Source organism: Stegostoma tigrinum, chromosome 32 (genome assembly GCF_030684315.1).
Source record: "Stegostoma tigrinum isolate sSteTig4 chromosome 32, sSteTig4.hap1, whole genome shotgun sequence".
NCBI classification, from domain to species: Eukaryota; Metazoa; Chordata; class Chondrichthyes; order Orectolobiformes; family Stegostomatidae; genus Stegostoma; species Stegostoma tigrinum.
Window position 1 is genome coordinate 20213200 of NC_081385.1, and position 27619 is coordinate 20240818.

The 27619-nt window shown below is 40.3% G+C and overlaps 1 protein-coding gene across 1 annotated transcript in view; it reads right to left on the reverse strand.

Moving 5' to 3' along the window:
• Positions 1-27619, reverse strand: part of jam3b (junctional adhesion molecule 3b) — a 57035-nt gene that overhangs the window by 12207 nt on the left and 17209 nt on the right. The window contains exons 2-6 of the mRNA XM_048562015.2: positions 9356-9421; positions 8213-8323; positions 5615-5761; positions 2397-2599; positions 47-146 (exon numbers count right to left, since the gene is read on the reverse strand). Of these exons, the coding sequence (XP_048417972.1) occupies positions 47-146; positions 2397-2599; positions 5615-5761; positions 8213-8323; positions 9356-9421 (627 nt within the window). The remainder of the gene's footprint in view (positions 1-46; positions 147-2396; positions 2600-5614; positions 5762-8212; positions 8324-9355; positions 9422-27619) is intronic.

Sequence of the window (27619 nt, forward strand, 5' to 3'; positions counted from 1 at the left end):
GAACAACATACAAAGTTAACGGGAATTCCAAAAAAGGGCAACATACAAACTTCCATGCGCTGAGGTTCACACTTTGCATTTCCAACAACATTTTCCGCAACACAATGGTATTCTCCAATGTCCAGTTTTGAGATGACAGTGAAGCGCTAGCAAAAAGTAAAATCAACCATTTAAAAATAAATTGATAAACTTATTTTTCAAAGCAAGATGTTTTCTATTTTAAAAAACAACTAGTGCTCAACTTGTACATATATGCTGCCCTGAATGGAACAAGGCATTCGAAGGTACTTTACGACAGCATTAAAACATCAGGAGAATTGGGTCAAATGACAAAAGCTTGTGAATGAGGTACTTCTCTATGTGCCTTTTAAAAGAGATAGCTAAGTGTAGCTCAAATTTTCCACAACTTGGGGCCTCAGCAACAAAGGTAAAGGAGTGATTAGATTTGGGAATGCACTCCAGGCCAGAATTAGAGATGTGCAGGTATGTGGAAAAGTTGAGGGGTTGGAGGGCATTGCCGAGATAGGGACAAGCAAGGCTAGGGAGGGATTCAAAAATCAAAGATGCAAGTTATAATATCAAGATGCTAATACTGACGCATAACTTACATCAGTAGCTCACCTCAGGAGTGAATGTGATAGTGAAATTGCAAACAGACTGGCTTGATCTTAGACTGGTGTCAGGGAGAAGAATGGAATCACCAACCAGTGACGGGTTTGAAGCAGGATTGGAGAATAATGAGTCAGTTTTCCCAATATCTAATTGAATCAAATTTATGTTCATCGATATTGAATATTATATAAGCAGTCTGATAATTTGGCTACAGCAAAGGGGTAATCAGAAGTGCTATTTCATGAGACATTTGAAAACAAAAAAAACTTTGCCACTCCCTGATATAATTCAAAGGTAATGTGTAGATGAGATTAAAAATAAATATCTTTGTGCAAACAAACAGTAGAAACAGAAACCAGAAACAAAGCCAATGTGTTCTTGACATTGTGCTAACAATCATTCATGCTAAGACAGCCAGAGGCAAACTAATAGAATGAGTTCTGAGGAAGCATCAGCGGACGTGAAACATTAACCCTGATTTTTTTTCTTCACAAAAGCTGCCAAACCTGCTGAGCTTTTCCAGCAACTTCTGTTTTATTTACAGCATCCACAGTAAAGTGAGGTATGTTCTGAGCCCCTCAAAGTTTCCTTGCTTTCTCTGGAGGTGGCATTTGGCCTCAATATCACAGCAGACTATGCTGCTTCAACTGAATTATCATGATTGTGAAGCCTTGGCTGACAGCTGTAACACTGATGTTTGTCTAAATTTTTTGAAAAAATACTGCATTTCAAATGTAGTATTGAAACGCTTGCACCGGAATGCTTACCTCCAGAAACTCCATCAAATATGTCAAAAGTAAACACCTTTATCTCTGCCACTGTAAACTGTTAAGTCAGCATTTTCTATTTAATTTTGCCAAGTTAATGTCACAAAGTAACTTCTTATTGTGGCATGAGGTAGTCTACAATTTCCAAAGAGTTTCATCCACCTCCATAACCATTTTGTCGTGTTGAAACATGTCCCCTATCAATCGCAGAGTATAAGACTGAGCAATACTATAATGTTTAACAAAAAGATGCAGTCGTAATACACCACCCTTGGAAATGTTGGTTGGGAATCAGTCATTTTAAAAGTTAGAAAGTTTATGATTTGAACTAAAGTATCACCCAGATTATATTAAGCTAGTTTGAAACTTGATGTCCGATTTAAGTCTGTCTTGGAATCTTCTGGAATCCCTGAATACTACTGTGATCAACTCTGAAGAAAATCACAGGGTTATTAAAAATAACAGGTTCTCATTTGCTTTGAACACTTTGCATGCATTAGTCCAAATGACTTTTGACTTGGTGGCTTAACCAGCAATATTGGGTCATGTAATGAAGCAGGAATGGATCTATCACAAAACACAAACAGAAGTTGCTGGAAAAGCTAAGCAGGTCTGGCATCATCTGTGAAGAAAAGTCAAAGTCAAATTTTTGGGTCTCTTCCTCAGAACTTCAGAATAGATCTACAGCTAACAACCTTAACCTTAGGCATGTCCCAGTATTCAAAATTCTAAGCAACTGCTGCTACATGAAATCTATATTTCATATATTGCCATACAACTCACCAAGATACTGGATCATCTTGGCAGTGTAAATGCACATGGCCAGGTTAATTACATTTTAAAGATTAACTGGGATCTTTGGGGGAAAGAAGTCAATGGAAAGTGTATTAGCTTGCCTCATGCAAGGCCAGATTTCATGCAATGAACAAACAACTCTGCAGTATTTCACACTTGACAGATGATATATTAGACCCATTACAGGGTTAGTATTGTTGCTACAAAACACTGAATAATTACCAGAGTTCCTGCTTTGGCATCTATTTTATATGAAGAATTATGAAACTTTGAATTGGATTTTGGATCATCTGGAACAGGGTCACCATTTCTGTACCAAATGTATTTGGATGGCGGATAGCCTTCATTCTCATTACAAGTCAAAACTGCAGTCTTCCCCACTGGCACGGATTTCGGCACAGTACATTGTGGTGTAATAGGTCTCACTGTGGGCAAACAAAATGTTAGATGAGTTTATACCTCATGCAGAACATATCTGGTAAAATTACAAAGCAAAATTCATTAACTTCAAACTTTGCTCATGTTGAAGAGTACCCAATTTATCTAATCTATAGTGTACCTTAATTAAATCAATATCTTAATGTAATATGTATCATCTGCAAAGTAAATAGGTAAACAGCATAAAGCCTGTGTGATATTTAAGATCAGGAATCATGACAACAACATAACTGATAGTAAAATTGTTCAGCTTTAGTCATATTACAAGAACAAAATGTTGCCCTTCTAACTTACTCATCTGTTGTCTCCTCAGTTTTCACCTATGTTTTGTATTTACATTGACACTAAATCAAACATTGTACAAACAACTTTAGAGATTTTGCATATTGTGTAACGGGCAGGATTTGCAATACCCGGATGTAGAGTCACAGCTACCCAATAAGGAGGACTCTCTAGGTAAGTTTCAGAAAATTCATACATTGCTCTCTATCATCTACATTTTATGTCATCTGCCATCTTTTATCAATTCTAAACAATATAACCTACAAAATGGAAGTAGTGGACGCACTCAAATGCTTAGTAACATCCGCAATCAAAATTTTCTAACATTTTATTCCACCATCCCATTATTCCTACTTTTCCATAAATCAAGTGTTTGCAAGGGGATTCATATTTTTTAAAAAAGAAAAATCACAACTGGTCATCTCTCAAACTTCCTATGAACTCCTAGAATTTTAGCAAGTCATCACAACAGGCTTGGATTGGAATAGCAAGAGTTGTAGCCTTTCCAGGTGCATGAACAGAGTTGCAATGATATAGTTTGGGAATAACAATTGCACAAACCTTATAGAACCAGAGAAATTATATGGCACAGAAGTGGGCCATTTGGCCCATCTTGCCAACCCAAAAGACACCCACATGCCCTTTCTAACCCCATCTTCCTGCACATGGCCCATAGCCCTGAAGGTTACAGTACTTACAGCGCAGTTCCATCTACTTTTTTGAAGACAGTTCATGCTCTCTGCCTCCACCAACTCAGGCAGCAAATTCCATACACCCACCACTGTCTGTGTAAAAAACAATTTTTCCTCACTTTCCTGCTAATCCTTCTGTCATTTAGCTTGAATTTGTGATCCTTTGTTTTTGAAGTCTCTGCCAAGGGAAAACATGTTCCTCCTGTTTACTCTACCTCTACTGCTCACAATTTTGTATACCTCAAATCTTATCATCCCTCAGCTTTGTTGTTCCAAGGAAACAACTCCAATCTCTCCTTGTAGCTACAATTCTCCAGCCCTGGCAACATGCTAATAAATATGACCCTGTCTATTTAATCAATGCAGTATATGAAAAACTGAAGGAATGGGTTAGAATTCAAATCCCAAGGTAAAATGAAAGGCTGACTGGTCATATGGGCCAGGGAGAACTTACAAATATGCATAAAATAAATAAAAAATTTGACATGGAAATGAAAAAGGCATTTAATCCATTTAGTCATTCATTTAAATACCAGTTAATTGCCTTGTTCCCACAACACTTAATATATTGGTGCTGCCACAAAACATTGTGGGGTGGGGGCGAAGAGACCAACACCACATTTTCACTCCAGTAAGGCAAATGATGCCTACTAGTATCACAAGCTGGAAAAAGGTACATATTCCTGTGGCCCATAATTAGTAAGGTTGTATGAAAAGAGCTGCATCTGTTCTTACCCTCACAGCACATTCCAATTAAGTAATTCTGCAGCAAGCTTTTGGGTGTTTCAAAGTTATTCACATGCACACATTTACCCTGAATTATCATCTTGCGTATATGCACAGACACATGCATATGCACTGATTGGCTACACAAAGATAATGGACTTTTACTGGCTGCAATCAGTTAGATCTCTGATTTACAATTTCTAGTCTCCCACATAGCACACCCGATGTTTCTTGAATGGATTCAATAATTTAGGAAGTGAAGGTTTTCTTAAACAAAATGGTAGTGGGGTTTCTTTTAATCTTCCGAAAGGTCTAGGCCCGAAACGAAAGCTTTCCTGCTCCTCTGATGCTGCTTGGCCTGCTGTGTTCATCCAGCTCTACACTTTGTTATCTCAGATTCTTCAGCATCTGCAGTTCCTACTATCTCTGATAATTTGCAACTTGTTTCAGAGTCTGGCTGTCAATCTGGGCTGACAACTAATAGATCTGCAGGGTCCTGCAGATCGAAGAGTACAGTGCCTGGAACTAGTTTCAGCTACTTGATTGCTGGATGAACACTTCGGAGGGCCATCAACTCTAATTTGGATAGATAAGGCTGTCATGATACATGGGTTAATGGTACTCATTAAATTTGGATCGTCCCTTTAGTCCACTAAGAAACATGGAGGCAGGCAATCTCAAAATTCCATAGTTTTCAGCATTAGCCCATCCTTAAAACGTTAAGATGTATGAATTCCACAGATAGCTATGTCCTCATATCCACAGTTAGTATCAAGTCTCCAGGAAATATCATAACATTAAATAGTCTGTGCCATCTATCTTATTAGTTATGTGTTCGAGTTTTAAAAATATGACAAGTTCATGATATGACATGCCCATGCAAAGTATGACAGTGACGTTATGCCTGAAGGGATCAGCTCTAATTCTATTATTCTCTTTTCCTCCCAAAAGGAGGAAGAAAAAAAAAGTGTGAAAACATCAACCAAAAAAAAAGTTCATTAGACGGGAGCTAATTCAGGCTACCCAGAAAATATTTTACTTAAAACGTGGCTTTTGCTTTTAAAAATTAGATTCATATTAACAGCTCAAAATGCAAACATCTGGAAAAATAATAACTTTTTATATCAAGGGCATAAAAATATCAGTCTATAAACAATGATTAACAATTCATTTTAAAGATACTTCTGAGTTGAGACAATGATCTGAAATTCACTCATGGGCACAGAAACAACGTCATCAAATGAAAAACCAGAAACAACCTGACCATGCGCCTTCACTGGTTAAAAATTTGAAAGAAGATACCTCGCACTGTTAGGTTAACAGAAACGTCACCCAAATATCCCTCTTCTTTACGTACTACTTCACAGCGATATACTGCAGCATCTTTCCGAGTCACATTGTGTATATGTATAGACCAGCCTTGGACCTCTGCACGACCAACCAGATCTCCTGGAAATATATTTTAGAAATAAAACTCATCTTCATACAAGACTCTTCAACAAAAATATGCAATTTCACAGCACCTCACAGCTTTATAATTTCCAAGCCAAAAGCATATATCAGCAGGGTTAACTAGAAGATGAGCCAAAGGCTGAAGTTCTAACAAAGAGAAAGGTAGTAGCATTTAGGGAAAAGAGTTCAAGGTTCTGGTCAACATAGCTGAAGGCATTAACGTTCAAAAGGTAAGGCAGTGCAAGATGAACAAGAAACCACAGATAAATTTAGAATGTGCAGATGACTGCAGAATAAACATGGAGATAAAAGGGGTGGCAACAAATAAGAGGAAAGGCCTTGAAGGAGTCTGAATATGACCTGTTGTTAGTGTGACAGCAAGCTGGCCAGTTTACTGAAGTGTCTGGTGATGTCATCAGCATTTATGGGTATGGAAGTAGTTGGTTATTTATGGTAGAAAGGATGTGGGATCATAGTGTCAAAAGGTAATTAGGGAAAGCCAAAGTTGCAAACAATCTGAATTAACTTGAGACAGTGTTAGTCTATAAATGAAACTTAATGGCAAGAGAGTGTGCAGCTAGTACAAAGTGCTGGAAATGATAGGGTCAATTTAATAACCACATGCTCCAGCCCACACAGGACATTATCAGTAGAAAATGGCTGAGACCTTCCAGTCTCTGGAGAGGAGAAATAAACGTACTCTGAAAGATTTGCATCAGGATCTCAAAGTCCTGATGCAATGACCAACAGTAATTGTCCAGAGTTTAAAACTTCCAATAGGCAAACACTGCCCAAAAGTCTCCAACTGAGTCAGGCATGGAGAATTCGGACTTATTTACCTTGAGATGGCAAGGAAATTTAGAGAAATTAAAACCTGCTCTAACTTCTGATTAATTACAGTATTAACCCACCCCAATCACATACTGTCACACCATCAACCACTGAGCACTATCACATCACTCACTCCCCCACTGTCTTACCCCTCAAACATCTATCACCTTAAAACCTCACCATCCCATCCACTTGCTACATGACAGACTCATCCATTTGTCTTGCATACCTACCTTTCAGTCGCTGGTCAAAGTTGCTTTGGGACTTTTAAACATTTTACTTACTGGAATACAGCAACTAGAGCAATAAAAAAATAGATGCAGTTTCTACGCAAGATTCACACCAACACTGCCAGTGTGGTTTGCTAGGCTGTGTCGGTTGGGATGCATTGTGTATTAGATGTCAGGATCCAAAAAAGATAGAAAGATAACTTGTTTAAAATCTGATCTGGGTTGGAGATAGGGATTCTGACTCAGATTCGACAATATAGACTAATGAAATTACAAGGTCTATACCTGGAATCAGCAACAAGTCAGAACAGCCAACTGGCTATACGCTAAATTTTAAAATTACCCTGTATTTGAAACCCTTGTGGGCAAAGAAGAGCAGGAGTGCTTTCCCCACAACACACCTCCTCCCTCTGATCTTTCCACCCAGTCAACCAAGTGCTCTTTGGGTCTTCCAAACCTGCAGCATTTCTCAAACTTTATAAAAGCCCCAGCATTCCAACAACTTTCAAAAAGGAAACCTCTATCTTTCCTCCTACCCAAAGCCAAAGAATCTTCATCTATTGCTGCAGGTCCTCAATTTCAACCCTTCTATTGGGGTCCCACTTTGAATAAGGTTGAGAAGCTTTGCAAGTAATCAAACTGCTTACATTCATATGCAGAACGATATCATACCCCCTAGGACACGCTAGAATTTACAATTCACAAATCTAAAAATAAATCAACATTCCCCAATCCCCATTTTCAATGTCAAAACCAATGGACAACACATGGAGTTGCAATCTATTATAAATATTATGAATATTAAGTTGATGCAGCAAAGTGACACTTCATCTACTGTTTTGGTTTTGAAATTTAAGGTAACATATTCCCCGTCTCTATCTGTAGAGATAATCTAGCGAAAAGAGTTTTCAAAGCTATTTTTACATGTTTATACAATATATCAAGTACAAAAATTTCATCTAGTATTATAATACCTAAACCAAGATGATAAACTGCTCATCCCTTCCCCGAACAGAGGTGAACATTTATCAAATCCACAGTTCTTTCAGATTTTTTTTTTGGAACATCTGCCATCCTCTGTCCACAATTCTAGATTTCACACACAGTCTAAATAATTGCATATTGGATATATTACTTATTCCTCACAATATATTCACATAGCAAAAATACCAATTACAGAAATGTTGGATCTCTTGACATTATAATGCAAACCAATCGCACGCTTCTCTTCGGTTCTCATCTCATCTGTCTAATCTGCAAGTCAAATTTTAAAAAGGGATAAAACGATGAGATACAAGGGATGGTAACTGAACTTTACAGAGAGTCAGGAACATGCATGAATATCCCAATTGATTCAGGTAGACATTACATTAAAATCAGCCCACACCTCTAAGCCGGTTTTCAAAATAAACTAAATCGGTGCCAGCATTCAATTTCTTCCATTCAACACGAAGCTCGCCACTTGGATTGTGGGTAGTAATGCAGGATAATAATACAGCTGGGGGAGAAAAAAAATTCAGGATTAGAGTTTTTTTTTAAGGATTTATTTTAATACAGAAAATCTATATGATTTCTTGAATGTGAGCTTCTGGTTTCAAAAGGAAGACCTCAGCACATAGAAACAGAATACATGTCACTGTGTATTCAGTGTAGCCTTCAAGTACTTCAAAATCAAGCAAGAGTTTCCTCTGCATTGTACAATGTTATCTGAGCTCTAACATGAGAATATTCCAAATTGTGCCAATGAGACATGCCTCTAATTCTATTATAGAACAACGTGAACAATATTTCCTCCAGGACACATGGCCAAACAACAATCCAATATTGAGCACAGGGAACATTTCTGGACATACAATTAATTTTTATATTTTAACATTTGTTCCACTTTCCGTTTGTCTCTCATCCCTGCCAATTCAATTTATTCCTCATTCTTTCTCTTTCTGTACCTAATTTGAAATGGAATTTTCCCACTCTACTTGCCACTTCTAACAGCGCTTATTTTACAACACTACCAATCAAAATTGGAGGTGTTGTAAAATAAGCGCTGTAAGAAGTGGCAAGTAAAGGAGATGCAGTTACATGCCTTGTTCACTCAGTCCCTTAAATGTCCAGTTTCTGTCCTTGATGTTACTGTGCAAGTTATAGCACAGTTAAGGCCAAATTCTAAAATGTCACTTCAAACCAATACAATACACAAACTCATTATAAAAAACCTTACAACCAGCTTGTGCAGTCAACAACTTGCCTGATGCAAATTACAAATTATCTCTAAAATGTTTTAAGACCTTCACATGGGAAATCAAATCTAATCAATGACAGCAGTCATTAAATGCCCTTCTCAGCAAATAACAACAGGTTTTATCTCATATTTTGACAGACCCAAATTAAAACAAAGATGTCACATTCCAAATTGTACTTGCACACTGATCTGCAAAGCAGCACCAATTAGAAAGTAACAAAAATGTAGGAAGTATAACAAGATACAAACTGAAGTACTCTGAATCAAGTACTCTGAATCATTGTAACTTACCAGTAAACTCATCTGCCACAGGGTTTGGATCACGTGTTGTCACCACTCCTGCCAATATTTGACAACCTGAACAAGAAGTGAATACTTATGAAAATACCTTACAAATAATCAGACAGTTACCTCCAAAACTTTTAAAACTGCGCTGCACTGAAATAATGAGATCTCTTGACAGTACCGAACAACAGGTGAATGGTTTGCAAAGTAGTGTAACGCCAACAGCATGGATTCAATTCCTGCTGTGTCTGAGGTGAACGTGAAGGATTGGCCTTCAAGCTCTCTCCTCACCCAAGGTAGAGTCACAGACCACAGAAATAGACCCTTCTGTCCAACCAGTCTATACCAACCATATTGCCAAAATAAACTAGATCCACCCGCCTGCACTTGGCCCATATTCGTCCAAACATTTTTTATTCATGTACTTATCTAAAATGTCCCTTAACTGTATCCGCATCCATTACTTCCTCTGAAAGCTCACTGCACACACAACCTGTTTAATTTTTTAAAATGCCATGTCTTCTTTAAAATCTTCCTCCTCTCAACATATGCCCCCTAGTCTTGGAACCTCTACTCTTGGGAAAAGACACCTACAATTCACTTTATCTACAGGTGTGCTGTCCTTTAAGTTAAACCAACACCAGATATTCCTCTCTCTAATGACAAAAATATCCTATCAACTGGTAAAGCTGGTGACTTGGCTTTTTAAACAGCAAAACATGAAATTGGAGTTAGTAAATGGAAGTTGCTTTTGAGTTGCCAGATTGGCTGACAATCTTGCCATCCTGGATTGGATGGTAACTTTCAGGGTGCAAAGCAAGCTAGGTACTCTGTTATAAATTTCTTCCAAGAACACAGTAAGAGATCTTTGGTATCCAGACTGCAGAAAAAGTAACAAAATCTAATTGAAACATACAGACTCCTGAGTGGGTTTGACAGACAAGATGCTGTGAGGCTGTTCTGAGTGCAAGTTGAGAGCTAGGGACCACAGGTCCATTTAGGACCAAGATGGGGGAATCTCTCTTTTGAGGAAGATTGTGAATCTTTGGAATTGTCAAGACATTCTTTAGATGCTCACAGATTATATCCTGCACAAAGATCAACAGATATTGTGTGCTTGGATAAAATAAGCAATATCAACATAGATCAGCCAGGATGGTGAGCAATAGCCAAATGTTTAGGAGAAAGAAAATTTACTTTCTTCTTACAGTTCCCAAAGCACTCAACATTGAGGATTGTCTAATGCCATGTTTAGGCTTAGTATATATCAGATAAGAGATCAGTGCCATTAGATCAACAATACAGCCAGACGGTGCAATTATCAGCTTGGTAAATGGTTAACAAGGAGAATATGAGTTGTCATGATAGACAAACTTCATGGAGTGAATGAAATGATTGGAGTGATGCATGTTCCAAGCGTCCTAGATCACAATGGACAAGGCCATTAGTTCTATAAAGCCACAGTCAAGAATGTTTATAAACAATGGGATGGCGCTGTGGCTCAATGGTGAGCATTGCGGCCTCACAGAACCTGGGTTCAATTCCACCCTTGTGCAAACTCCACATACAGCCGTCCATTATATCAGTGTCTGCATAGGTTTCCTCCGGGTGCTCCGGTTTCCTCCCACAGTCCAAAGACGTGCAGGCAAGGTGGATGGGCCATGTTAAAATTTGCCCATGGTGTTCAGGGATGTATAGATGAAGGGGATGGGGTCTGGGTGGGACGCTCTGAGGATCGGTGTGGACTTGTTGGGCTGAAGGGCCCGTTTTCACACAGTAGGGATTCTATGATCTATAATGCACATTTCTCAAGGGCCAATTCAGAAATTCCCAAACAATTCTCTGATTACTGTTTGACACCTTCTCTAAATTTTCCTTTCTCCTTTTTCTCCACTCAATATCTGTCAATCTCTAATTTGATTCAACTTAATCATATTTTCTTCATTATCACTAGCTGTTTATCTGGCTTTCACTGGCTTAAGATATGCTATTAAACAGAATTTTAAAATAGTTCCAGTTCCAATACTAATAACACCATGCCAATCCAGGAGCCTGTGGCTCATAAATGATGCAATCTGAACAATAAGATAAAATTTCCATTTGTATAGAACAATTTTTTATGGATACACAGCACATTCTCTTGCTTTATAACATACTAGCCCTCCCTTCGAGTGTCTACCCGCCCAAAAAAAAAATCACCTGCTTCATGAGGGGGGACACCTTTGGACAAAGGGTCAGGTCAGCTTAATTCATCAGTATGACGACAGCAATTGCTGTGCATATACACATGTAGTTTAGAGGGAACGTCGTTGGTAAAGGTCACTGGACTAATAATCCAGAGATCCAAGCTAATGTTCTGGGGACATGGGCTCATATCCGATCATGTCAGCTGGTGAAATTTAAATTCACTAAAATCTGGAATAAGAACTCATTTAATAGTGATCATTTAACTATTGTCTACTGTTTAAAAAAAACACATCCGGAAAAATTCAATGAAAAACAAAGGAAAAGGCACATGTCAGGAATCTCAGTGAACAATCTACAAGGTCAATATCAACCACAAGTATTGCCCAAAACCAAAAAGTGGCTTAACTGTGCTATAGATCATGGCATACAGTTGAACTTCAAAGCATCCTCCCCAACATTGGTGCAGGCTTACGTACCTACCCACGCATTTTGCTGACCTAAAAAAAAGGATTGTCTTACATGCTGTGATCCACAGTAAAAGATCTCTTCTTGAAAAACAACCAAGTTTCTTACAGATACAAGACCAACACAAGCTTTCAAAATAACTCAGGGCAGTTGTATATACACTTATGGACAATCTGTTAGATTTAGGGCGAGCAAAACAGATCTTTTGGAATGTTCAAGACGACTCAATTTGGCTGTCAGATCAGAGTTTACTAAGCATTTTACCAAAGCCCTGTTCAGAGATTTACGTCCTATTCATGAGCCTTTTCAGGAACTGTATGGTTGTATAATTAATATTTGTATGTATGGTACACTGGTAACCTGGAATATTTCAGTAGTTTTGTCTAGTTAGATACTCAGTTGTGCTCCCCTACACTTTTGAAATTTAATATTCAATCCCCAAATTTAGAACTCTTGTTCTTGGTCATTACAAGCTTTGGAGGCTGAGGGATGATCTATTAGAGGTTTATAAAATAATAAAGGGACATGCATAAGGTAAATAAACAAGATCTTTGCCCCAGGGTGGGGAAGTCCAAAACTAGAGGGCACAGATGTGAGAAGGAAAGATATAAAAAGGGACCGAAGGGACAACCTTCTCATGCAGAGCGTGATCAGTGTATGGAATGAGCTGCCAAAGGAAGTGGAGAAGACTGGTATGATTACAACATTTAAAAGGTATCTAAGATGGGTATGTGAATAGTAAGGGTTTAGAGGGATACGGGCCAAATGCTGGAAAATGGGACTAGATTTATATAGGATATCTGGTTGGCATAGATGAATTGGATAAAAGTATCTGTTTCTGTTTCCATGTTGTATATTTCTCTATGACTCTATTAGCTCACTGTAAATTTTATGTTTCGATATTACTATCACCTCTTGCTTAAAGCAGCTTTCCAAAACAAAATGCCAGCGTGAAGTGTGTTTCAGGATGTATTTACCAAAAATAATATGCATTTCATACTGCACTACAATTGCTTTACAGTAGTACACCACGAACCATCAGAAGCAGGGCATTACACGGGAGCCACTGCAATTGAATACGCAACAGTACCATTTAACACCAGTTATGGACAAAGTGTTACTTGTCTTGGAGTACAACTAACTGCCACAATTTGTTAATTGATTGTGCTGCATTTAGTTCACACAGAATAAAGTGGCTAACTTTTGGAGTTAGCAGATCAATTCATAAATTACTTTGACAGTATGAAACAAATTTCTTGTTCTGATGACAGCTTTCAGTTCCATTATGATGCTCAATGTGATACGGCTACATATAGTATTCAGCCAGGAACAGCGCTTTACAGAAAGGAATTCACATCTGACTGTAGCTGGTAATATAATTCAAGAGATCAGCTTCCTGTTTTCTGAAAATATGAGAAAGAATTTTGTTCCTTTCATTGGGTCAAACATGGATGCCATTTTATAAATAAACGCAATTGTTTAGAAATAAGCGTTTGTCCATTTATGAGAGGGGTGAGGAGAAATTTGTCTGATGTTTGACCGCCTTGAGAACTCTGCTTCCACCACCTGTCCAGGTACAGAATTTTTGAATAATTTTAAGCCTGATGCAGATTTGTGATGAACGAGGCAATCAAAGGTTGTCAGAGACAGACAGTTGTGTGGTATAATCAGATCAGCCACGACTTTACTGGATGGTAGAACAGTTCAAGAAGTCAAGGTCTATTCTTGCTCCTAATTTGTATGTTCATAATCTCTAGGTGACCAGGAAATGGATTTCCTCTACAACAAGACTGCACAGGACCTATAATTTCCTATACTTAACAAAGATTAGAACAACAGCCTTCGGAGCAGCAGCTTAGGATAGTTTTTTTTTGTTCATTTGTAGGATGTGTGTCGCTGGCTGGCCTGCATTTACGTGCATCCCTATGTGCCCTCGAGATGACAGTAATGAGCTGCCTTCTTGAACCGCTGCATTATGGTTGACCTACAATGCTATTAGGGAGAGAATTCCAGGACTTTGACTCAGCAAAAGTACAGTGACATATTTCCAAGTCAGGATGGTGGTAGCTTAGAGGGGGACTTGCAGGTGGTGAGGTTCCAATATATCTGCTGCCTGTGTCTTTCTAGACGGAAGGGGCAAGGGTTTGGAAGGTGCTGTCCAAGGACTGAGACATATTGGATTATAGTTCTCTTTATCAACTCACTCACCAGCACTTTATGTTTACTGTACCATGTTTCCATTCATTCATTCATAAAGCTGCATTTTTAGCATATTTGCAGAACATCAGTTTCCTCTGCTAGCGTACACGTTTTTAAATGCATATTAAATAGCGCTTCGACCCCTTTTAAGAAACTCCTATCAAACCAACCCTTTCATGAAACTGCACGAATGCATGTGTAAGAACCGTTGAGACGGACAATAGGAAGCAAATTCACACAACCCAACTGCAGGAGATCAGTTTAATATCCTCCATACGTTTACTTAGCACATGTATAATTTCTCAGTTATTTAGACCATGTAGATCTAGTATTTTTATTAGCATTACTAACTTTATAGACAAAAGGACTAACACCTCTTAATCATGCAAACTCAGACCAGACAGACATTGTAATCCCTTCAGGAGTAACAGCCAACAAGTGCTTAAACCATCTCCTGCTTCCCAGGGCAGATGTCATGCAAACTCGTTTACAACATATGCAACTACGTGACGCTAAACGCTAATGTGTGTAAAATCAGTGTATAACAGAAACTACTATAAAATTCTACTTTGGAATCCATCGCCACCTCCAACTACGCCACTGCAGATGCTCAAAGAAGAGGTTATTTTTGCTGCTCACCGATTCCAATCATTATTGTAGATCGTACATACTGCTGCTTCTGAGCAGTGGTGGAGGGAGTGGATGTAGTGCCAATGACGCAGCTTTGTCCTGGATGGCGTAAAGCTTAAGTGTTGTTGGAACTGCACTCATCCAGGCAAGAGAAGAGCATTCCATCACACTCCCCCAACTTGTACCTTATAAATCATGGACAGGCTTTAGACGAGTCAGGAGGTGAGAGTTACTCACTGTAGTATTCCTAGCCTCTGACCTGCTCTCGTAGCCACTGTGCTTATGTAGCAGGTCCAGGTGAGTTTCTAGTTAACGATAACCCACCAGACATTGATAACTAGTGATTCAGAGATGGTAACATCACTGACTGTCATTGGTTGGTGATTAGATTGTCTCTTATTGGTGATAGTCATAGTCTGGCATTTGTGTGGTGTGAATGTCACTTGCCACTTGTCAGCCCAAGCCTGGATATTGTCCAAATCATGCTGCATGTGAACATGGGCTGCTACAGTATTCGAGAAGTTGCCAATGGCACTCAACATCCTAAGTCATCAGTAAACATCTCCACTTATGACCTTATGATGGAGGGAAGCTCATTGATGAAGCAGTTGAAGATAGTTGGGTCTAGGACAATGCCCTGAGAGACTGCTGCAGAGATGTCCTGGAGCGGAGATGACTGGTCTGCAACAACCACAACCATCTACCAGGGTGCAAGATATGACTCCAACTGGGAAGGTTTGCCCCATGATAGCCACTGATTCCAGTTTTGCAAGGGCTCCTTGAAGCCACATTTGGTTGAAAGCCCTTGACATCAAGGTGGCAATCACTCTCACCTTTGTTTCTTTCAAATGGCAAGAACTATCTTGTTGTGTATTTTGTTTTTTTTAAAACTTCAAAATAATTCATTTAATTCAACTCACTTCAGTAAATTGAGAAAAATGATAAATTTCATTGAAAATCTGAACATACAACTTAATAGTTAGTTGAAAAATATTAGAGTCTGCATTGTTATAAAATTGAAGAGGCAATAAATAGTGTTTCCTTCACAGTTAGAAATTGATTTTCTTCGATAATAGCATGGTACCAGATTTGTGACTATTACTGATATCTCAGAAGCAATATGTTATGAAAGCAATAGAAATAATACTTCAGTAAAAAATTGAACATACTACTTGTATCACACTTCGGTTCAATTAACAAGTGATTCAGTAATTACTGTAATTCCACCAAGAAGGAAAAAGTGCTAGATTTTCAAACTTGCAGGGTGTCACAGTGCCGATCTTGTTTCCTACTCTCTTATATTTTACTCAGCCAGAAAGAAGTCTATTTGCCAAACAAATAGGGAAGGAAAATTCCATCACACTTTCATGTTAACTTGTCTGATACAGTTGATACTGAGTGCTGTGTTGCAATCAGCGTTGTCCTGGAATTGTGTTACCAAATGTCTCAAATTCTGTGTATTGACGGTACAAGAAAACAATTTCCAGATTTCTGCATTTATAGAATACCAGTTTGATACAGATGTACGGCTTGATATTGGGTTTACCGCGCAAGAACATATTTGCTACCCCAAGGTTCATCAAATTCAAGATTCTCAGCTGTTAAAACACATGCTCGTATTATAGCCTCAGCAGCCTGTTAATTCAGTCTCAAACTGTGGTAATACGAAGTATTTAAACAGCTGAGGTTCTTGGAAACACTGACTTTAAAGTAATTGTTGCATTTTTCTCATTTGAAATCATGTCATGCTTAATGCCCTGCCAGAACCAAGTGGGGGGAGAAAGAGTAAAATTTAAAACCTATGAAAGATCAAATTAATTATGCCACACATCTGAGCCAATCCAGCAACTTCTTTACAATGTTAATAAAGCTAACAGTTTTGAATGACAATGCTGTTCAACAGCACAGCTTGTAATGTAGCAATACAAACTTTTCAAACAATTGATATTTCTCAAAATAAGATCTTCAGAATCACACTTGGCCATGTACAGCTTAGAATTACGGTATGTCATGATGCAGGCAGGAATATTTTGTTCATAAAGCATCAATATTAATGATGCAATACTTAAATATCTACCTACAAGTCAATTAAACTGATGTTTAACAAAGTTCATAAAGGTACTTGTTTCTTTCAAAATTACATCTTAGAACAGAAGAAATACAATTGTGCCAAATATATTTAACAAAGTACTAAAATTTTACAAGCCCATTACTAAAATATTGTTGGAAAAATGTACAACAGCATAATAGATATCTAACATTTCTTGACAATCCACCAACTGTAATACAGACTACAATTACCGTGATTTTGATAAGTCCTTGGAAACTTGGTACAAAAGCAAAACACTACAGATGGTAGCAATATGAAGAGAATGCTTGAAATAAATAACCATATTATAAATATGGTTTTGCTCTCTCCACAGATGTTGTCAGCCAGCCCTGCATTGTGTTTCCAGCATTTTCACGAACCAGCTTTTTTGCCCTCTGCAATCAATAAATTTGTATCTTAATTCTGAACAGAAACCAGTGGACTTGAAACATCTCAGTAATTATTATTTTTTTTTCCCCGTGAGTTTCTAATTCCAAGACCTGACCTTGCTGCCATCACCAAGTTACCATCTCATTTGCTCTGCTTTCCAAATACAGGTTCTCTACTTGATCACTGTACTGTTCCAAGTATTAGCAAATCTCAAACACTTCAATCAATGCTAAACACAGTTCAATGTTACAATGCTACTGACCACACAGTGTGGTTACACATGCCCTTGCACCCAGTTGTTAAACCTTTTTGAGGAACAGGTTGCTAAAAGTGAACGACAATGACAATTAGACAACTGGACAAACAACTGTCTTTCAACTACTAAGGTTTAGGGATTGTGGGTAAAAAGGAAAGTTAAAATTGGTTAGGTAGATGCAGTGTTGATAAAGGTACAGAACAATTGGGCTAAAAGAAAAAGTTTGAAAGAAAAAGTAAAAAAAAATTAATTTGCTTTTTGTTATTTTAAACAGGTTTCATACCTAAAGGAATGAAGGCATCACACTTCTAAGAGTTAATTTTCAAGCACAGTGTTCCGTTACACTTCTCACAACATCATAATAGATGCTGTGACTAAATCTTTTGACAGCCAATATTCTTCTTTTGGGGAGGGGGAGATGGGGGCATTGGTGGTGGCGGAGGAAAGAAGTGAAGGAGATACCCTGATCTTAGTTTGTGCCACATTTGCCACATGCACTGAACAAGATCATTCTCATACAGATGAAGTGCCCATGCTTATTAGGAGGATTAGAAGTTTGAGGATGGGAGGTTTGGGGCTTGCAGAAAGGAATACCTAGCATCTCTCTGGCTGTCACATCACCCCTCCATTTCAAACAGCCACAAAGGTAAACTTGACATACTGATGAAGTAGGGCTAATTGGAAATATTTCTGAAGATGTGATTCATGTGATGTGCAAATCATGGGTCTCAGACTGGATTTAGTACATAAAGTTGGGGTAAATGAGAATGTTTCTTCTTGGCCTTACACTAGAAGCTGTTAAAGAAATTCAAAAGAAGCAAGAGGTATTTCATAGAGTGATGCACAAAACTGTAGCAGGAATTGGGAAAAACCTTCTGCCCCATCCCATTCCTAGCACCAAAATTGCCAGGATTCACGTTTGTTTTAGGAACTCCTATCTCAGTTGTGTTTACCCCCAAAACCTTGAGCAATCTACAATTTCAAGCCATTCTGCTGAGGCTTTAAGGTCAATTCTTATCAGCACCTCCCTCCATAACAGATAGCTCTTCACCCAGTACCCAAGACAAAGACAGCCCCTCTATCCCTATGTAGAGGTGTGCAAATATTCACTCACAGGAATAGGTAAGTATCTCCTCTGTTTACCCAGCTTCCCCAAGAACTTACATTTCACAAGAACCATATTACATTGTTAATTACGAGCAAGGTGGACAATGGGGACCCAGTGGATGTGGTATACCTAGATTTCCAAAAGGCCTTCGACAAGGTGCCACACAAGAGGCCGCTGCATAAGATAAGGATGCATGGAGTTGGGGGTAAAATATTAGCATAGATAGAGGATTGGTTGACTAACAGGAAGCAAAGAATAGGGATAAATGAGTGCTATTCTGGCTGTCGATCAGTGACTAGTGGTGTGCCTCAGGGACTGATGTTGGGACCACAATTATTTACAATTTATACAGACGATTTGGAGTTGGGGACCACGTGTAGGGTGTCAAAGTTTGCAGATGACACTAAGATGAGTGGCAGAGCAAAGTGTGCAGAGGACTGTGAAACTTTGCAGAGGAGCATAGATACGTTGAGTGAGTGGGCAAAGGTCTGGCAGATGGAATACAATGTAAATAAGTGTGAAGTCATACATTTTGGTAGGAGTAATAGTAAAAGGGATTATTACTTGAATGGTTAAAAAGTTGCAGCATGCTGCTATGCAGAGGTACCTGGGTGTCCTTGTCCATGAAACACAAGGTTGGTCTGCAGGTACAACAAGTAATTAGGAAAGCAAATGGAATTTTTTCATTTATTGCTAAAGGGACTGAGTTTAAAAGCAAAGAGGTTATGTTACAGCTGTACAAGGTGTTGGTGAGGCCACACCTGTGCTGTTGTGCAGTTTTGGTCTCTTTACTTGAAGAAGGATGTACCGGCACTGGAGGGGGTGCAGAGGAGGTTCACTAGGTTGATTCCGGAGTTGAGAGGGTTGGCTTATGAGGAGAGACTGAGTAGATTGGGATTCAGAAGATTGAGGGGGGGGATCTTATAGAAACAAAATTATAAAGGGAATAGATAAGCTTGAAGTACAGAGGATGTGTCCACTGGCAGGTGAAGCTAGGACAAGAGGGCATAGCCTCAAGATTAGAGGGAGCAGATTTAGGACTGAACTGAGAAGGAACTTCTTTACTCAGAGGGTTGTTAATCTATGGAATTCCTTGCCCAGCGAAGTAGTTGATGCTACTTCAGTAAACATTTTTAAAAAGTCTACCTTTAGCTTTAAACGATAAAGAAATTAAGGAATACGGCAAGAACACGGGTAAGTGGATCTGAGTCCACGAAAAGATCCGCCATGATCTTACTGAACCTGCTCTGCCATTCAAAGGGCTGAACAGCCGACTCCTGCTCCTAATATTAACTCAAGCACAGTTACACGTTCAACATTTGAGCATACAAATTGGCTTGGTACGTGGAAGGCTATCCATGGTCTCATGTAGCAGTTTGTATCTATTACAATACAAGCTAAGGATTCTGAGTAATCCAAGATGGAAGGCAAAGAAAAAAAATTGTTTGCAAGAGTTGCTCCTTCTGAGAGGTATTCTCGGTGTTGGAGCTGAGATCCTCGAATTCTAGGTGCAGTAATCACTGTTATATAAAGCTGTTGCATTGTTTTGCAACTCTTGGGGAAAAATAAGATTAAACTAATGACACTTTTAAAAATGGAAGACAGACAAAGACAATGACCACATGGGACGCGATTCAAACGAGGAAAGAAACCTACACTGCTGTCTGACTCCGCAGTGAATCTGCGCAGCCACTGCCTCTGCTGCTTGATTTTCAAATATCTCTGGATGTGAGAGTTTAATCTAAGAAAACAGCAGACCTTGGAGAAATGTGTGGGAGAACTCACAGCAGGGCAACAGTTAACTGGCTTTTTAAAGTGTAACCTTACTGTTTATTTGAGAGTAGAGTGGGGTTTTTTTGTTATATGTTTTAGAGATCTTTCGTTTGATTAAACTTTAAAAAATATAAAGAATAGGTAATAAGGTACCCCAGAGTAATGTTTTTTTTTTAAAAAATGAGCAGTAGGACTGCTATTTTCTGGGTCTATACATTGTTAAGGTGAAAAAATGTCCTTTATTAGAGTGATGTGCTCTTCCTGTGATTCCTGGGAGATTAGGATTTCCACGGTACTGCTAATTATGTCTGCAGGAAGCATGTTTAATTGCGAATCCTATCGGTTGGAGCAGCAGTTAGAGGCAATAAGGAATTTAGGGAATGTGACTGATGGCAGTTGTAGGAAGGAAGAAAAACCGCAGATACAGGCAGGTAGACAGGTTACCTCCAGAAACGATAGGCACGTCATGCAGGAGTCTCCTGTGGCTAACCCTATCTCAAACAAACATAGGCAAACTATTGCGATCTAGTCAGAGGCACAGATGTTACTGCAGCCAACAGCAAGAAATCAATGGTGTGTTGCCTCCCTGTTGCCAGGATCAAGGATATCTCAGGATGCAAAAGATTTTCAAAAGGGAAAAGGGACCCGCAGGAGGTTGTTGTACACATTGGAACGAATGTTATAGGAAGAGAAGATTCTGAGGAGACGATATAGGAAGCTAAGAAGGAGGTCCTCGAGGGTAGTAAAATCTGAATTATGCCCGGTACCACAAGCTTGTGAAGGTAGTAATAGCAGGATAGAGCCAATGAATGCATGGCTGAGGAACTGGTGCAGGGAAGGAGCATTCAATTTTCGGACCACTGGAATCTCTTCTGGGGTAAAAGCAACCTGTACAAGGATGTATTGCACCTGAATTGAAAGGGGACTAATATACTGGCAGGGAGATTTGCTACAGCTGCTTGGAAGGATTTAAACTGGTAAGGTCGGGAGGTAGTAAGGAAAGTGCTCGGTCTGAGATTACTACAGTAGGGAGAGAATAGGGTCCTGAAAGAGCAGTGCCACCTACGTGTAGAGCCACAGGAGGCAGGGGAAGATACGAAGAGTATTTTGCGTCAGTGTTTACACTGGAGAAGGATATTGAAGATGTAGAACGTGGGGAAATAAATAGTGACATCTTGAAAAATGTTATATTACAGAGGAGGTGGTATTGAATGGCTTAAAACACAAATGTGAATAAATCCCCGGGACCTGATCACCTGTACCCTAGAACTCTTTGGGAAGCTAGGGAAGGGATTATTGGGCCCTTGCTGAGATATTTGTATCGTCAGTAGTCACAGGTGAGGTGCCAGAAGACCGGAGGTTGGCTAACATGGTGTCATTAATTAAGAAAGGTGGCAAGACAAAACAGGAAACTATCGACCAGTGAACCTGACATCAGTGGTGGATAACTTGTAGGAGAGGATTCTGAGGGACAGGATTTACACGTACTTGGAAAAGAAGGACAGATCAGGGATCGTCAACATGGCTTTGTGCACAGGAAATAACGTCTCAAAATTCCGTCAAGTTCTTTTGAAGAAGTAACAGAGGGGATCGATGAGGGCTGAGCTGCGTACGTGATCAATGTGAACTTCAGTAAGGCGTTCAACAAGGGTCCTCATGCTGGATTAGTTAGCAAAGATAGATCACAGTACAGGGAGTACTTGCCTTTGGATACAGAACTGGCATAGAACATTACAGCACAGTACAGGCCCTTCGGCCCTCGATGTTGTGCCGACCTGTCATACCGATCTCAAGCCCATCTAACCTACACTATTCCATGTACGCCCATATGCTTATCCAATGATGACTTAAATGTACCTAAAGTTGGCAAATCTACTACCGTTGCAGGCAAAGCGTTCCATCTGCTTACTACTCTGAGTAAAGAAACTACCTCTGACATCTGTCCTATATCTTTCACCCCTCAATTTAAAGCTATGCCCTTGTGCTTGCCGTCACCATCCTAGGAAAAAGGTTCTCCCCATCCACCCTATCTAACCATCTGATTATTTTATATGTTTCAATTAAGTCACCTCTCAACCTTCTTCTGTCTAATGAAAACAGCCTCAAGTCCCTCAGCCTTTCCTGGTAAGACCTTCCCTCCATATCAGGCAACATCCTAGTAAATCTCCTCTGCACCCTTTCCAAAGCTTCCACATCCTTCTTATAATGCGGTGACCAGAACTGTACACAATACTCCAAGCGCGGCCGCACCAGAGTTTTGTACAGCTGCAGCATAACCTCTTGGTTCTGGAACTCGATCGCTCTATTAATAAAAGTTAAAACACTGTATGCCTTCTTAACAGCCCTGTCAACCTGGGTGGCAACTTTCAAGGATCTGTGTACATGGACACAGATCTCTCTGCTCATCTACACTACCAAGAGTCTTACCATTAGCCCAGTACTTTGCCTTCCGGTTACTCCGACCAAAGTGCATCACCTCACACTTGTCTGCATTAAACTCCATTTGCCACCTCTCAGCCCAGCTCTGCAGCTTATCTGTCTCTCTGCAACCTACAGCATCCTTTGTCACTATCCACAATGTAGGTAGAAGGTAGAGGATGGATTTTCAGACTGGAGACTGGTGACCAGTGGTGTGCCACAAGGATCAGAGCTGGGTCCACTGCTTTTTGTCATTTATATAAACCATTTGGATGTGAACATAAGAGGTTATGTTAGTTTGCAGATGACACCAAAATTGGAGATGCAGTAGACAGTGAAGGTTACCTCAGAGTACAATGGGATCATGATCAGATGGATCAATAGGCCTAGGAGTGGGACATGGAATTTAATTTAGATAAATGTGAAGTGCTGCATTTTGGAAAGGCAAATGGGACAGGACTTAGAGCCAGTAAGAACTGCAGACGCTGGGGAATCTGAGATGACAAGGTATAGTGCTGGATGAACACAGCAGGCCAAGCAGCATCAGAGGAGCAGGAAGGCTGATGTTTCAGGCATAGATTCCTCTTCAGAAATGGGTGAGGGGAAAGGGGTTCTGGAATAAATAGGGAGAGAGAGGGGGGAGGCAGATAGAAGATGGATAGAGGAGAAGATAGGTGGTGAGCAAACAGACAGGTCAAAAAGGCAGGGATGGACACAGTAAAGGTGAGGAGTTAGGGAGGGGATAGGTCAGTCCAGGGAGGACAGACAGGTCAAGGGGGCAGGATGAGGCTAGTAGGTAGGAGATATGGGTGGGGCTTGAGTTGGAGGAAGGACAGGTTAGGGAAGCGGGGACAAGCTGGGCTGGTTTTGGGGTACGGTAGGGGGAGGAGAGATTTTGAAGCCTGTGAAGTCCACATTGATACCATTGGGCTGCAGGGTTCCCAAGCAGAATACGAGGTGCTGGTCCTGAAATGTTCCGGTGGCATCGTTGTGGCACTGCAGGAGGCGCAAGTTGTCTGAGGAATGGGAGGGGGAGTTGAAATGGCTCACGACCGGTAGGTGCTGTTGTTTAATGCGAATCGAGAGTAGGTTATGAGTGTAGAGGGGAGCTTCCCCCTCCTCAGTGGTCGAGAATACCCTCCACCGTGGCTCGCGCATTTCCCGCAACTCAACCCTCACACCCGCTCCCCACAACAATAACCAAAACAGAATCCTCCTCATCCTCACATACTGCCCCACCAACCTCCGGATCCAACACATCATCCTCCGACACTTCCGCCATCTGCAATCCGACCCAAAACACATTTTTCCTTAGTCACCTCTAATCTGCTTTCTGGAGGGACTACTCTCTCCGGGACTCCCTTGTTCATTCCACACTTCACTCCAGCCACACCACACACTGCATTTTCTCTGTAACCGCAGCAAGTGCTACACCGGCCCCTACACATCCCCCCTCTGCCCCATCCCAGGTCCCAAGACGACCTTCCACATCAAACAGATGTTCACCTGCACATCTGCTAATACGGTATACTGTATCCTCTGTTCCCATTGTGGCCTCCTCTACGTCGGGGAATCCAAGCGGAGGCTTGGGGACCACTTTGCAGAACACCTATGCTCGGTTCGCAATAAACAACTGCACGTCCCAGTCATGAACCATTTCAGCTCCCCCTCCCATTCTTCAGACGACATGTCCATCCTGGGCCTCCTGCAGTGCACAATGCCACCCAAAGGTTTCAGGAACAGCACCTCAAATTCCGCTTGGGAACCCTGCAGCCCAATGGTATCAATGTGGACTTCACAGGCTTCAAAATCTCCCCTCCCCCTACTGCATCCCAAAACCAGCCCAGCTTGCCCACACCTCCCTAATATGTCTTTCCTCCCACCAACTAGCCTCATCCTGCCCCCATGACTTGTCCGTCCTCAATGGACTGAACTATCCCCTCCCTAACTCCACACCTGCACTCACCTTTACGGGCTCCATCCCCACCTCTTTGACCGGTTTGTCTCCTCTCCACTATCCATCTTCTATCCACCTCCCCCTCTAATTATTTCAGAACCCTCGTCCTCTCCCCCATTTCTGAAGAAGGGTCTAGGCCCGAAACGTCAGCTTTCCTACTCTTCCAATGCTGCTTGGCCTGCTGTGGTCATCCAGCTCTACACCTTGTTACCTGGGATAGAGCTTATACACTTCATGGTAAGCCCTGAGGAGTGGTGCTGAACAAACGGAAATTTGGAGGTTGGAGTACAGGTTCAAAGTTCCTTAGAAGTGGACTCACATGTAGATAGGATACTGAAAAACGCAATTGGCATGCTTTTATTAGTCAGAGCACTGAGTTAAGGAGTTGGGAGGTTTGCAGCTGTTCAGAGCATTGTATAGACCACTTTTGAAATACTGCATGCAATTTTGATTTCCCAGCTGTAGGAGGGACACTGTGAAACGTGGAAGGGTTCAGAAAAGATTGAAGCGTGATGCCAGTGTTGGAAGGTTAGAGCTAAAGGGAGAGGTTGAATAGACTGGGGTTATTTTCCCTGGAGCATCAGAGGCTGAGGGTGATGAGGGTGATCCAGATAAAGTCACAAGGGGCGCCAATAGGATAAATAGGCAAGGTCTTTTCCCTGGGGTGGGGAGAGCCCAAGACTAGACGGCATTGGTTTAAAGTGGGAGGGGAAAGATTTAAAAGGGACATAAGGGCAACTTTGTCACCCAGAGGGTGGTGTGTGTGTATGGAATGAGCTGCCAGAGGAAGTGGTGGAGGTGGGTACAATTACAACATTTAAGAGGAATCTGGATGGGTAAACGAATAGGAGGTTTGAGGGATATGGGCTAAATGCCGGCAAATAGGTCTAGATTTATCAAGAATATCTGGTCGACATGGAGGAGCTGAACCGAAAGAGATGTATGTTCTGGAAACAAACCTATGATTCTATTTGGAATCGTCAGGAGATGTCAACATTTTTGAAGCTGTTTGTATAATTTTAATAGAGCATGCCAATTTAAAAACCATTATTGAAGCTGCTATGTCAATTAAAAAAACTAAATATCATTATCGCTTTGTTTCTTTTTCACGAATGTGTGGGTTAAAAGGACGTAACTTTTACAAAAGATTGCTTTCCCCATCAATACACAAAAAAGATTAGAATAGATTCCCTACAGTGTGGAAACAGGCCCTTCGGCCCAACAAGTCCACACCGTCCCTTGCAGCATCCCACCCAGACCCAAGTCCCTATAACCCACACATCCTTGAACACTATGGGTAATTTAGCATGGCCAATCCACCTAGCCTGCACACCTTTAGACAGTGGGAGAAAACCGGAGCACACGGAGGAAACCCACGCAGACACTGGGAGAACGTGCAAACTCCGCACAGGCAGTTGCCCGAGGCTGGAATTGAACCCGGGTCCCTGGTGCTGAGGCTGCAGTGCTAACCACTGAGCCACCATGCCGCCCCCAAAAGACACAGGATTGCAGAACTATCATTAAATGCAAAATGTGCATGAAGTCACACTTTGGGATAATTATACAGCAATAGCTAAGAAACTGAATGCTTAAGGGGGTGGGAGTGATATGAAAGCAAATCAAAATTTCAGCACATGTTGGCTCAAAACGTCAAGAAAAACGTGATTATGGTTTTGTGAACCATGTAGCTAAAATGTTTAGTGAATAATGGTTTTACCATCAAGTACATTTTACAGATATTAATTTAAGTGATTTACAGAAAACTATTATTTTCACGTGAATGGACAGCTACTAGCACTTTGCTAGAAAACTGAGAATAGGCAGGTCAACTAAGGAACAAACTACAGTTCTTACTCTTCAACCAGCCTGCTGTCTGCAATTCTCAAACAGGTAAAAAGCATTAAAGGCAAATATCACCAGCTGGGTTTCTTGAAGTAATCTCTCTATGTTAGCTTATCCTCACAGGTCAAATATGTTACTGATATTGATGATATCTTTCTTTAGTAGCAAATATTGAGAATTTAACACCACAATGTGGTTACAAAATCAACGATTCAGCTTTGAATTTAACAACGTCAGCAACAGAAGAGGTCCTTCAACACTGAACTGATTTAGCTTCATTCTCTCATGTACTCAAAAGTCAAAGGCTTACAAGTCATCACTTATGGCACCATCTTAGGTACAGACTTGAGTACAAATTCTTAGGAAGTAAAATAGAAAAATAAAGAAATAAAGTGTCCAGCATTACAGACCTTAAAGTATAAAATCACAGTATTAAATTAGAAAGAAAGAAACAAACAGAAGTTCAGAGCAAAAGCCCTTCCGCAATAATTAATTTCTTATTCTTTTTAATAAAAAAAAGCGATAAGTCAATTTCAGAGTTCTGGACTCTGCTTAGGAATGACAATTACAATTTTTGTAATCTTTCCCATTGTTATGAAGTCTAGCATAAACCCATCCTTTCACAGATTCTAGTACTTTCTGCTTACCGAAAGCAAATGGAAGGTGGTCTGAGAATTTTTGGCCTGAACTGTTTTATGATCTCACAGAACTGATACATCTTCTCCGTATCAAATTTAAAATTGGGATTTTCTGCATACCAGAATTTGCCTTACAGCTGCACGTAATCAAGAGAATCTAATTCTTGCAGTCAACCTGCCACATCCTGTGGGAATAGTTAATCACCCTGCCCCTCTCTGTCCGCTACTGCTGGGATGCCCACACACTGCTATGATTTGTGCTAAATGTTATCCATTGTTGTTGGAGTTGAGACAGTCTCTTTTGGCACTCACAACCCT